General features: G+C 56.2%; 1 protein-coding gene across 3 annotated transcripts in view; it reads left to right on the forward strand.

Annotated features, from left to right (window-relative positions):
• The window catches only part of COL15A1 (collagen type XV alpha 1 chain), a 105,110-nt gene that overhangs the window by 52,112 nt on the left and 39,613 nt on the right, over positions 1 to 13,385 (forward strand). For 2 of the 3 annotated variants that reach the window (XM_033431191.2, XM_033431190.2), the window contains 6 exons: positions 162 to 305; positions 809 to 949; positions 4,883 to 4,933; positions 6,106 to 6,192; positions 7,361 to 7,486; positions 8,361 to 8,423. In XM_033431191.2, coding sequence (XP_033287082.1) covers positions 162 to 305; positions 809 to 949; positions 4,883 to 4,933; positions 6,106 to 6,192; positions 7,361 to 7,486; positions 8,361 to 8,423 — 612 coding nt within the window. The remainder of the gene's footprint in view (positions 1 to 161; positions 306 to 808; positions 950 to 4,882; positions 4,934 to 6,105; positions 6,193 to 7,360; positions 7,487 to 8,360; positions 8,424 to 13,385) is intronic. The other variant, XM_049711130.1, reaches the window with a different exon arrangement.

Genomic DNA, 13,385 nt, shown 5'->3' on the forward strand with positions numbered 1-13,385 from the left:
CAAAGCACGCGGCACAGGTGTGCTGGAGGGTACTCCGGGGCAGGGAGGGGACGACCTGAGAGGTGTGTGATGGCCTCAGCAGGTTCCTCCCCATAATCACACACCCATCAACCAGGGGTGTGGATGAAGTGTCACGATCCCTTATGCCAATTTCATTTCAGGGTCCAATCAGTGAAGAAAGCTTAACAATAGCTACAGCAAAAGTGCCCCTCAGCACTTTTGAGGAAGAGGAGGCCAGCGGGTTCCCCACTGATGGCCTGGTTCCCCTCACACCCACAGCGGCCCCCAAGCAAGTAGTCACTTCCGTAAGTGTCTCCTAGCATCCTCTCTGGCTCACAGTGGGGAGAGAGGTCAGGGTCACGAGACAGGAGCAGTTGCCGGCCTTCCCAGAGCCAAGTGCACAGAGCATTTATCTGGGTCGGCACCAACCGGAGGGAGGCAGGATGTAACTGAAGGAGCAGAGCAGAGGGGGTCAGGGGAGCAGGCTTTGTCCTGACCCTCTACCCCCATCTTTGTCCAAGGAGAACTTTCTCGGAATGTGGTCCAAAGTTAGACAGCATTGCTGGGGTGAGAGGCAGTAAGCACCATGACTGGGGAGGGGGTTTAGAGGAGATGCATGTTTCAGAAGGGGATTATGAGTCTGTGCTTCTGTGAGTGTGTTGGGTGTAATGACAGTTGTAGGTAGGGAAGTGCTTTGAAATTGGGCTAGTGCCACTGAAAGGAAAGTCAACGAAACTCCCCAGCAGCAGTGTGCACATTGCATCATGGGTGAGGTGACTTGATTCATCGTGTTGGTTTGGCTTCTCAGGGTCCTGGTGATGAAGACTTAGCAGCAGCCACAACAGAGCAGTCCCTTCCCACGGCTGGGGCAGAAGAGTTGGGTGGCGCTCTCCCTGAGGGGCCCCCGCTTCCCATACCCACAGTAGCTCCTGAAAGAGGAGTCCCTCCGGTAAGTGAAGATTTCACTTTGCGTAGAGGCATGAAGATTTGACTTGGCTGGTCTTACAGAGGAGAAAACGAAAGACCAGAGGCATGGGAAGGGCCTGCTCCTGGCTTTCCTAGAGGGAGGTTTTCATTTTGGTTCGCAAAATGCGGAATTTGGGCTTTTGAGGGTCCTCCAACCTAGGAACGCACAAGGAAGCTGCAGTTTGTGGAGAAGAAGCAGCAAGAGGTAAAAACCTAGGGCACCTGGCTTTGTGTCCCAAATTGCCCACTTCTTTAATTGGAATGAGAGCTTTCTAACAGGCAGAGCTGCCTGAAGATACAAAGGCCTATCTCAAGTGTCATTAGATTCCATCCTGGAGGTGGGGAAGCTTGTAAGACGTGGCAGGGACTGTAGAGGAAATAGAAGCATCAGAGGTGTGTTTGTGTGTGGGGGGGAGGAGGCAGAGGGTCACCTTCAGGTCCCTTCCAACACGAGTTTTTGGGTTGCAACTGTACGACCTCACGCAAATCCCTTTCTTTGGGCTTCAGTTTCCTCATCTGTAGAAGAGGGTGGCTGTGAGGTCAAGTCAGAATGCAGGTCAGGGAATGTTCGGAAAGTTCTATGCACAGGTGTGAGGTTGTCACCACTTAAGGGCTGTGACTTTGTCTTTTAGAAGTGGGAAACCCAGAGCTGGTCTTCAGCATGGGCTTGTGTGAACTGGGGAATTAAATTGCCATTTAAGTGTCTATATATATATATATATATATATTTTTTTTTTTTTTTTTTTTTTTTTTTTTTTTTTTTTTTGCAATACGCGGGCCTCTCACTATTGTGGCCTCTCCCGTTGCGGAGCACAGGCTCCGGACGTGCAGGCTCAGCGGCCATAGCTCACGGGCCCAGCCACTCTGCGGCATGTGGGATCTTCCCGGACCGGGGCACGAACCCGTGTCCCCTGCATTGGCAGGCGGACTCCCAACCACTGCACTACCAGGGAAGCCCTAAGTGTCAATATTTTTAAAGGAAAGAATTCGATTGGTGACCAGCTTGGGCCTGCCAGTTCCCCGAGCAACACTTGGTCACACATGCTTTCAGAGCCTTGACTCAAGTTACAGACATGTGGTCCCTTGGCCACAGTGCTCCAGGGCTGACCTGGGATGGGAGGGCTGTGGGACAGGACACCCGAGAGCTGGCTGTGAATCCTGAATGCCCACGGCTGCAGCGCCCGGCGGTCATTAAGCACTGCTTGGTCTCTTTATTTTTTATTCATTCACTCATTGATGTTCTCCCTGACTCAGTGCATAGCAACTCAGGGCCCTCAGTCCATACACTTGGAGATTGAGATGAATATGACCTCGTCCCTGTCCCCAAGGAACTCACAGTCAAGGGGCTGGAAATAAGCCTTTTGCACTGACATTTATTAAGCACTCTGGGTTCCAACTTGATCTGATTCTATTCACACCACCGCTCTCTGGTACAAGGAGAATCGTCTCCATTTTCCAGGTGAGGGGAGTGAGACTTAGGTAAAGGAACCTGCCTGCTGTGGCACACCCTTAAGAGCAGGGCTGGGATTTGAACGCAGGCGTGCTGGCCGGCAGAGCTCATGCCCTAGAGCATCCCCGAGAGTGTGGTATGGTGGAGAGGTCCCAGAATGGGAGCCGGGAGGCTGAGGTTCTGACTTGTGGTGAGTCTTGGTGTTGCTGTCTATAAAAAGAGGAAGCGAGCGAGAGCTCTGGTTTTTAACCTTTTCTTCATCTTAGAGACACCTGGGAAGCTTAGGCCACTGCAGGTGTCCGAGTTCACTGCCAGACCAGTTGAGGAGCCCCTGGTGCTGGGGCTCATGCTCCCAGGAGACTCTACTGGGCAACAAACATGGAAGCCACCAGGCTGGCTGTGATGCCTGTGGCCCTGGGCTCGCTAAACAGCCCCCCTGCTCCTCTGCTTCTCACCCCAAGGGACACACAAAACACCAAGACTGCATCTCGCCACGGTGATGCCACATCAGGTGCAGCAGCACTGGCTGGCGATGCACCTTCACGTAGAGCCAGTTTTCCTTTTTCTTTTTCTAAAACTTTTTATTATGGAAACTCTAAAAATTCACAAAAGGACTTAGAATAGTATAATAACCCCCCCACATACACATCACTCAGCAACATTACGCGAGTCGTGCTTTATCTGTTCCACCTCCTACAGCCATCTTTTTGGAGTGGAGGGAAGGGGAAGACTGGGGTATTTTAAAGCAAATCCCAAACACTGTATCATTTAACTCATAAACGTGTTAATGTGCATTGTTAATAGGTTGATCCTGGGACCTTTTTTTCCCCTTAGCCACAGTGTCATCCATCAGTGGTAATAATGGATGTCATTATCTATCTAACAAAATTGACAGAGGTTCCTTCATATTATCTAATACCCTAGTTATTTAAAAATGCCTTTTTGCACTTAGTTTGAATCTGCATCCAAACAAGGTCTACTTTGTGTTTGGTTGATGTGTCTCTTAAGTCTCTTTTGGTCTATGATTGCTTCCCACCTACTTTGTTCTTTTTGCCATTGATTTATTGGGAAACCTGGTTCAGTTGTCCTTGGATCCTTTATATTTTGTGCTTTCAGAAGCTGGCACTTGGTGAGGGCCTGGTGAGACCAGCTATGCTGGTGACAGTGTCAGTGGTTTACTACTGCTGAGAAGTTCTTGATCAACACATATCAACACCATAAAACTGCATATTGTTGACCCAGACACTTCTGTTCTAGGAATCAATCCTAAAGGAGATAGATAGTCTGTTGTGTAAAAAGGCTTTGTGTACATGGATGTTAATCTCAGTATTGTCCATAATGGAAAAAAACTAGACACAGTTTAACTAGCCAACAATAGGGGAGTTAACTGAATTAAAGGATGTTCAAATAATGGAACATTATGCAGCTATTAAAATTATACTTATTAGGAGTATTTAATGATGGAGGAAAATACTTACCATATAATGCTAAGTGGAAAAAAAGCTGGTTATGAACTTCAGTATACTGACCGGGCTGACCCTGGAGGAGTCCTAGCCTAGTGGGACCAACACACGCACAACTGAGCTTCAAGTCAGGTGGTCCTACGGTGGTCTTAACTATTTAAAAATAGACACATGCAAAAACCCTGGAAGGAAATACCTTCCCTAAATATCGGCAGTTGTGGCCTTAAAGTAGTAGAACTGTGAGGGTTGGTAGGTTCCTAATACATGGTGGTTTTTCCGTCAAGGGGGCTTCTGACTTTTCCAATGAGATGTTTAAAAAAATTTTTTTTTAATTTTTCTTTTTTGGCCTCTCCATGTTTGCAGGGGTCTTAGTTCCCCGACCAGGGATTGAACCCGGGCCACGGCAGTGGAAGCACAGAGTCCCAACCACTGTACCGCCAGGGAATTCCCATCCAATGAGATTTTTAAAAAGCTCCAAGAAGAGAGAGAGAGGGAGAGAGGTGTGGGGAGAAAGGTGAAAGAGAGAGATGAACATGCAGGATTTCATCATGGCACATAAGTAATGAAGATAGATCACCCTAAGTGCCTGTGTCAGGAATTTGTGATGAATTGAAATGGGTGCCCCAATTCCTGAGCAGACAGTTTAATAACACAGTAGGGACAGTCATGGGAGTACCCACTCTGGAATATCTTTTGGATCATTTTGAATCTCAGAGTCACCGAAGGCAGTGGGTGAGAGGGGCATTCATGTCTGGCTCTGCCACACCCCTCTCTCTGTTTATTCATGTATAAAATGGGGATTGTAGAACCTTCTCTCTGGGATGTGGTGAGGATTAAATGAATGAATACATGGAAAACTTTACCTGGCACATAGTACACGCTCAACAAATTAGGTATATAGAACTCCTGCATAAGCCTCCTCTTGAAATAAGCACAGTTTCTGGAGAGAGGAGGGGAGTGGGAAGGGGTGTCCAGTGTTCCACTGACATCTTCTTCTCTTTAGGGTGAAGCTGGGGAGGGGCTTCCTGACCCCCTTGGACCTGCTGGACCCACGGTGAGATTCCCACCCGGGGTTGTCACATGCACAGTGTGCAGGGGATGGGGATGCACAAAACAGCCACAGGCGGATCCTTCCTGTCTGCCCCCAAGTGCCCTCCAGTCAGAGCTCAGTTCTCTTTCCTGTAGCAGGACTCTCTCAGAGAGTCCAGGAGCAGAAACTATTTACATCCCATTTATATCCTGTGCCCTGAAAGACCCCCAGGTCCCTCAAACTAAGCACATCCCAAACTGCACTTGTCACCATGCTCCCAGGCCTGCTCTCCCCACAGGGTTCCCCTGCTCTGGGAATGGTACCCCATCTTCCTGATCATGAAGAGAGAAGCCAGGAAACATCCTCGAGTGCCCCCCCTCAATTCAGTCAGTCCCGAAGCCCCCGAGTCTAGCTGTGCAGCACCTCCTCATCCCTTGGATGCTGGCAACAGCCTCCGTCTCCTCACCTTTATGTCATCACCCCCGTTCTCCCACCTACATGCCCACACTGCCACAACCTGCCTAGACTCAGCTCTAACCCCTAACCCAGCTCTTCCTTATTTGATGATTGAATTAGGCCTTGCCTGGTTCCCATCTTCAGGAACTGAGTACCAGAAAGGTGTTTTGGAAGTTTCCTTTTGTTCTTTGGAGGAATTTGATGGTATTCAACAAGTACATAATGAGTGCCTTCTCAGTGTCAGATCTCATGCTGGACACTGGGCACCCAGAGGTATCTCAGGATTGGGCCGACCCTGGAGGAGTCCTAGCGTAGTGGGACCAACACACGCACAGCTGAGCTTCAAGTCAGGTGGTCCTACTGCCAGATCCAGACCCTCGCAGTGGCTGGTGGGAACACAGAGTAGGAGAGGTGAATTCTCTCTGAAAATGGGGTTGGGCAGGGCTCCATGGAGAAGGTGACCATGGAACTGGGCCTTGAAGGATGAGTAGGGATTTGAAAGGCAGCAGAAGAGGCTGTGAAAGAGTGTCCTGTGTTTGAGGACTGGCTGTGTGTTGGCCGCACAGCAGGGAGGGGGAGAGGGAGGAGGGCAGCTGTAGAGGGGACCGGGAGAAAAAGCCAGAAGGAAAGTTGGCAGCAGCAGTTATAGGGCCACAGAATGTGGGAAAACTTTCAGTGACACAGCTGTCCTTGGAGAGGAGCAGGTGAAACCAAGCCGTGGGAACTTTTTCTCTGTACAGGTGGGAGTGGAGGCTGAGGGCTCCAGCCTGGGCTGGGGCGTGGACGTCGGCTCTGGTGACCCAGTGCCCAGCGAGGAGCTGTTAAGAGTAAGTGTGAAGGGTTAAACAGCCTAGTGTCAGGGGCAGCCTTCACGAGGATCCAGGAGGGAGGGACAACAGGGGCCGATAGCAGATGAAAGCAGGTTGCCACCGTTGCTAACTCTTGCGGCTGATGGTGGGCTCCTGGGACTCACTATCCTTTCCCCTCTATATTTGTATATGTTTGGCATTTCCGTCTTCCATCAGTTTTAAGTGAGTCTGAGCCTTAGTTTATAGTCAGGAGCCCCACTTGGCCACTTGCCTCCTTCCCCCGGCAGCCTTCTCCAGCAGGCTCTTTCACAGCAGGTATGCCCATGACCTTCACCTCTACCACCTGGCTCTGCCCCCCACCCCCTTACCCATTACAGAGACCTGCTGGCCTCTTCTCTAGATAGCATTTCACACTTTGGCTTCCAGACCCTTCTCAAAATCCTTCCTACCCTGAGGCGGCCCCCTCCCTGCGTCTCCAGACCACTCATTCTGCCTCTTTGGCGCCTCTTGCTCTCCCAGCCTCTTGCCCAAGGCTGGGCCCCCGCTGGTCCCTCTAGATTTCCCCCGGGAGCACCTCTCTTCTCAGCTGCATCTCGGGCCTCTGTCCCCAGGGCCCCAACCTCATCTCCATCCCTTCCTCTGAGCCCTTGTGCTGAATCCCCACCTAGAAGGCTCCACTGGGCTGCCCTTCTGCTCACTCATCGTGACAGGGCTGGAAGGGTTCAGGACTCACTGGATGAGTGGAGCGGGACCCAGCTGGGACTTCCAAGCTGGTGGCATCGGCCAACCCAGCCCGAGGCTAAAGAGACTAGTACACTGCAGGGATGTTTTTAATAAGGGTTAACAATAGGCAGTTTTGGACTAACCTCTCAGGCAATCAGAAAACTAAATTAGAGCAACTCTGAGAATTCCAACAAATTATATTTTTATTATGTACATACATCTGGGGAGAAAACATGATATAATGCGCTTAAAAAGACCTGGATTCACATCCCAGCTCTTCTCCTAATTAGCTGTGTGTGTGAGCTCTTGGGCAAGTCACATCATGTCACTAAGCCTCAGTTTCCCCATCTTCTAAGTAGGAATACCAGTCTCTACTTGTAGAGTTGTTTTCAGAAATGGAGTGAATGGAACATATATATTTGTCCCCTCCTGCACTGTTTCTTAACAAGGTGTCTATTTTTAGGGTCCTCCAGGTCCCCCAGGCCCACCTGGCTTACCTGGGATTCCAGGAAAACCAGGAACTGATGTTTTCATGGGCCCCCCTGGATCCCCTGGAGAAGATGGACCTGCTGGTGAACCTGGTCCCCCGGTAAGCTGCCGAAGCCATTGCCCCCACCCCCGTGCCTATGGGGCTTCCTTTAGCCAGGGAGGGGGTACAGACTGCAGACCCCAGCGCTAAGGCTTACGACAGGGAGCGAGGAACTAGCTAGCATTTGTAAACAAATTCCTCCTCGGCTGAAACATTACTAAGACTCATAAGAAGCAGCAGCCAGGCTTCCCTGGTGGCGCAGCGGTTAAGAATCCGCCTGCCAATGCAGGAGACACGGGTTCGAGCCCTGGTCCGGGAAGATCCCACATGCGGCAGAGCAGCTAAGCCCGTGTGCCACAACTACTGAGCCCGCGCACCTAGAGCCCGTGCTCCACAACAAGAGAAGCCACCGCAATGGAGAAGCCCGTGCACCGCAGCGAAGAGTAGCCCCTGCTTGTCGCAACTAGGGAAAGCCCGCGAGCAGCAGTGAAGACCCAGCACAGCCAAAAATAAATAAATAAAATTTATTTTTTAAAAAAAGCAGCAGCCAAGAAAAACATCACCCTGCACATTGTTCCGCTGCTTTATCTTAGTGTAGGAAATGCAGGCTCCCATAGAATCTCGGAATCGTAGAGCACCAGTGCTGGGCCCGGGGTGGGAGGCCCCCAGAAACTACCTCGTCCAGCCCTGCCCCCGACTCCCCACAGAAGAGAAAATGCAACCCAGAGAGTGAAGGACCCTCGTCCACAGATGCAGAGCCGGCCGTGGCTGAACTGGGGCCAGGACAGGTGTTCTGCTATGGGCTGACACAAGGCTTTGGACCCACTGGCCTCACCCACTTGGTCTTCCCAGCCCTGGCCTCCTTCTCCAAAGAGGGTTCATATTTGATTCTTCTCAGAGATGTTGTGGGCTGATTATCCTTGATGTTCCTCAGGGCCCTGAGGGAAAGCCTGGACTTGATGGAGCCTCTGGCCTTCCTGGAATGAAAGGGGAGAAGGTACGGAGAAGAGGGGGGCGGGCTCCAACACGGGGAATCACCAGGCCCAGCCTGCCTCTCTGACGTCTAAGCCTGACCTTGCCTGATCCCATCCTGGTCCGCGCTGCTGGATGTCTCCCCATCCCGGAGCTCTTTATGCCCAAACCTGCACTCAGCGTCTTCCCCTGCCCACTACTGCATGTCCCCAGCTTCCGTGAATGGCACTGCCATCCATGAGTCCAGCCCCCTGGACTCGAAAGCAGAGTCTTCTCTAACTCCTCCCTCCTCTCCCTTTCCTACCATGAACCATCTGTTGCCAAGACTGGCCAATCTGATGTCCACCTCTCTTTCCGCCCTGACATGACGTTCATCTATCCTCGCCTGCAGTGTGGCATCAGGCTCCTCGCTGGTGCCCCCTTCTCTCCACCCACAATCCAGCCTCCAGCTACCTGCCCAGTCCATCTTCCTAGAGCAGGCTCTCACCACGCACTGCCCTCTCCACTGAGAAAGCGCCAGCAACGCCCCGTTGCCTGCAGGACAGAGCCCTCACTACGTGCAGACCTTCAAGGCCCTTCCCGGCCTACCTTTCCAGCTCCACCTCCCGCCGCTTCCTTACACACCTGGCCTCCAGGCCAGCCAGCCAGCACTACTGAAAGGCTCTGGGCTTGCACAGCCTCCTGGCCCTGGCCTGTGGTTTCCTCTCTGGCCTGTCCTTTCCCTTTTCTCATTCTCAGAAGTTCCCAGTCCAGGGAAGCTCTCCTGGACTCTGTGAGCAGAAAGTACCCCTCCTTCCTCTGCTTCCCGTTAGCACAGTACTGATTCTGCGGGACCCCTCCAGCCAGGGTCACTGAAGCTGTTGGCTTACCAGTCTGCTCCCAAGCCCAGCCTTACAAGCAGGGTGTGAGCGCTGTCTGTGTATCCTTAGAACCTAGCCCAGGCTTCTGTGAGCAGTTTGATGCATGAATGAAACTTCTTCAGGCGCCCTTTTTGCCCTCCATTCCTGAGTCTCACACGCCCTCAGTCTCGCTCTTCTCTGTAAGCCCCTATAGTCTTCGGTTAAGGTTAAGCCACGTGGTGCTGTGGGGCGGGGTTCCTGCCCCTGCTGCGCTCCCATGTTCCGCAAATGGGGGCAATAAAGATAAGGTGAGCTTCCTTCTAGAGATGTAGTCGTGAGCTTCACTGGGGTTCAGAGGAGGGAGGGGCCTCCCCTCTGGGGTGGGGACTGGAGGCCTTCTGTGTACCCAACCTGGACGGAGTTTTGGAAAGTGCTGACTCCCCAGACACCGTCCTTGTCACTGAATTTCCAGTTTCCGTCAGCTCTCAGGAGTATTTTTATTGAAACAGTAACTCGATTTTCGTGAAAAGCTCATTTCTCAGAAAAAGAAGAAACAATTGTCGAGCTTTATAGAACTCATTTTACACATACTGTTTCATAAGAAATTAAATTTTGCAGGAAACATCACAAGACTTACTCTCATCTTCCTTGTTCTTCTTACCAGCTTCCCTGCCCCCGACACTCCCCCCACACCCTGCCCCACACCCCTCCCACACCCCCCTCCCCACACCCCCCTCCCCACACCCCCCTCACACCCCTCCCCACACACCCCTCCCCCTACACACCCTCCCCACAAACCCCTCCCCACACACCCCTCCCCATACACACCCCTCCCACACCCCCCCTCCCCACACACCCCTCTCCCACACACCCCTCCCCACACAGCCCCCTCCCCACACACCCCTCCCCACACACCCCTCCCAATACACCCCTCCCACACACACCCCTCCCACACACACCCCTCCCCACACACCCCCACACACCCCTCCCCACATCCCTCCCACACACACCCCCTCCCACACACCCCTCCCACACACCCCTCCCACACACACACCCTTCCCCCCACCCCTCCCACACACACCCTTCCCCCCACCCCTCCCCCATACCCCTCCCCACACACCCCTCCCCCACACCCCTCCCCACATACCTCTCCCACACACCCCTCCCACACAGCCCCCTCCCTGCACACCCCTCCCCACACACCCCCTCCCCACACACCCCTCCCCACACACACCCCTCCCCACACACACCCCTCCCCCACACCTCTCCCCACACACCCCTCCCCACATACCTCTCCCACACACCCCTCCCACACAGCCCCCTGCCCGCACACCCCTCCCCACACAGCCCCCTCCCACACACCCCCTCCCCACACACCCCTCCCAAACACCCCTCCCACACACACCCCTCCCACATGCCCCCCAATACACCCCTCCCCACACCCCCTCCAAACATAGCCCCCTCCCCACACACCCCCCTCCCCACACCCCCCTCCCCACACCCCTCCCACACACACCCCTCCCCACACACCCCTCCCCACACACCCCTCCCCACATCCCTCCCACACACACCCCCTCCACACCCCTCCCCACACAGCCCCCTCCCCACACAGCCCCCTCCCCACACACCCCCTCCCCATATACCTCTCCCACACACCCCTCCCACACACACCCCTCCCCACACGCCCCCCCAATACACCCCTCCCCACACACCCCCTCCCCACACACCCCTCCCACACACCCCTCCCACACACACCCCACACACACCCCTCCCCACACACCCCTCCACACACCCCCCTCCCCACACACTCCCTCCACACACACCCCTCCCCACACACCCCTCCCCACACCCCCTCCCCACACATCCCTCCCACACACCCCTCCCACACACCCCTCCCCACACACCCCTCTCCCACACACCCCTCCCCACACACCCCTCCCAATACACCCCTTCCCACACACCCCTCCCCACACCCCCCTCCCAATACACCCCTTCCCACACATCTCTCCCACACACACCCCTCCCCACACACCCCTCCCCGCACACCCCTCCCCGCACACCCCCTCCCCGCACACACCCCTCCCCACACACCCCTCCCCGCACACCCCTCCCACACACACCCCTCCCACACACACCCCACACACACCCCTCCCCGCACACCCCTCCCACACACACCCCCTCCCCGCACACCCCTCCCCACACACCCCCTCCCCGCACACCCCTCCCCACACACACCCCTCCCCACACACACCCCTCCCCACACACACCCCTCCCCACACACCCCTCCTGCACACCCCTCCCACACACACCCCTCCCCACACACCCCCTCCACACACACCCCTCCCACACACACCCCTCCCCACACGCCCCCCCAATACACCCCTCCCCGCACACCTCCTCCCCACACACCCCTCCCACACACCCCTCCCACACACACCCCTCCCACACACACCCCTCCCACACACACCCCACACACACCCCTCCCCACCCCCCCTCCCCACACACCCCCTCCCCACACCCCCCTCCCCACACACACCCCTCCCCACACACCCCTCCCGCACACACCCCTCCCACACACCCCCTCCCCACACCCCCCTCCCCACACACACCTCTCCCACACACCCCCTCCCCACACACCGCCGTCCCCACACACCCCTCCCCACACACCCCTCCCCACACATCCCCCCTCCCCACACACCCCCGTCCTCACACACCCCTCCCACACACACCCTTCCCCCCACCCCTCCCCCGTACCCCTCCCCACACACCCCTCCCCCACACCCCTCCCCACACACCCCTCCCCACACAGCCCCCTCCCCACAATCCCCTCCCCACACACCCCTCCCCACACAGTCCCCTCCCCACACTCCCCTCCCCACACACCCCTCCCACACACACCCCTCCCACACACACCCCTCCTCACACAGCCCCCTCCCACACACCCCCTCCCCACACAACCCTCCCACACACCCCTCCCACACACACCCCTCCCACACACACCCCTCCCACACACACCCCTCCCCACACAGCCCCCTCCCCACACCCCCCTCCCCACACACCCCTCCCCACACTCCTCCCACACACACCCTTCCCCCCACACCCCTCCCCCATACCCTCCACACACACACCCCTCCCCCACACCCCTCCCCACACACCCCTCCCCACACAGCCCCTCCCCACACAGCCCCCTCCCCACACACCCCCCTCCCCACATACCTCTCCCACACACCCCTCCCAAACACACCCCTCCCCACACACCCCTCCCCACACACCCCTCCCCACACAGCCTCCTCCCCACACAGCCTCCTCCCCACACACCCCTCCCCACACATCCCCTCCCAATGCACCCCTCCCCACACATCTCTCCCACACACACCCCTCCCCACACACCCCTCCCCGCACACCCCTCCCCGCACACCCTTCCCACACACACCCCCTCCCCGCACACCCCTCCCCACACACACCCCTCCCACACACACCCCTCCCCGCACACCCCTCCCCACACACCCCCTCCCCGCACACCCCCTCCCCACACACCCCCCTCCCCACACAGCCCCCTCCCCACACACCCCTCCCACACACACCCCTCCTCACACGCCCCCCAATACACCCCTTCCCACACACACCCTCCCCACACACCCCTCCCACACACCCCTCCCACACACACCCCTCCCACACACACCCCTCCCCACACACCCCTCCCCACACATCCCCTCCCAATGCACCCCTCCCCACACATCTCTCCCACACACACCCCTCCCCGCACACCCTTCCCACACACACCCCCTCCCCGCACACCCCTCCCCACACACACCCCTCCCACACACACCCCTCCCCTCACACCCCTCCCCGCACACCCCTCCCACACACACACCCTCCCCGCACACCCCTCCCCACACACCCCCTCCCCGCACACCCCCTCCCCACACACCCCCCTCCCCACACAGCCCCCTCCCCACACACCCCTCCCACACACACCCCTCCTCACACGCCCCCCAATACACCCCTTCCCACACACACCCTCCCCACACACCCCTCCCACACACCCCTCCCACACACACCCCTCCCACACACACCCCTCCCCACACACCCCTCCCCACACACACCCCCTCCCCACACACACCCCTCCCACACACACCCCTCCCCAC

Source organism: Orcinus orca, chromosome 6, assembly GCF_937001465.1.
Source record: "Orcinus orca chromosome 6, mOrcOrc1.1, whole genome shotgun sequence".
Classification (NCBI taxonomy): Eukaryota; Metazoa; Chordata; class Mammalia; order Artiodactyla; family Delphinidae; genus Orcinus; species Orcinus orca.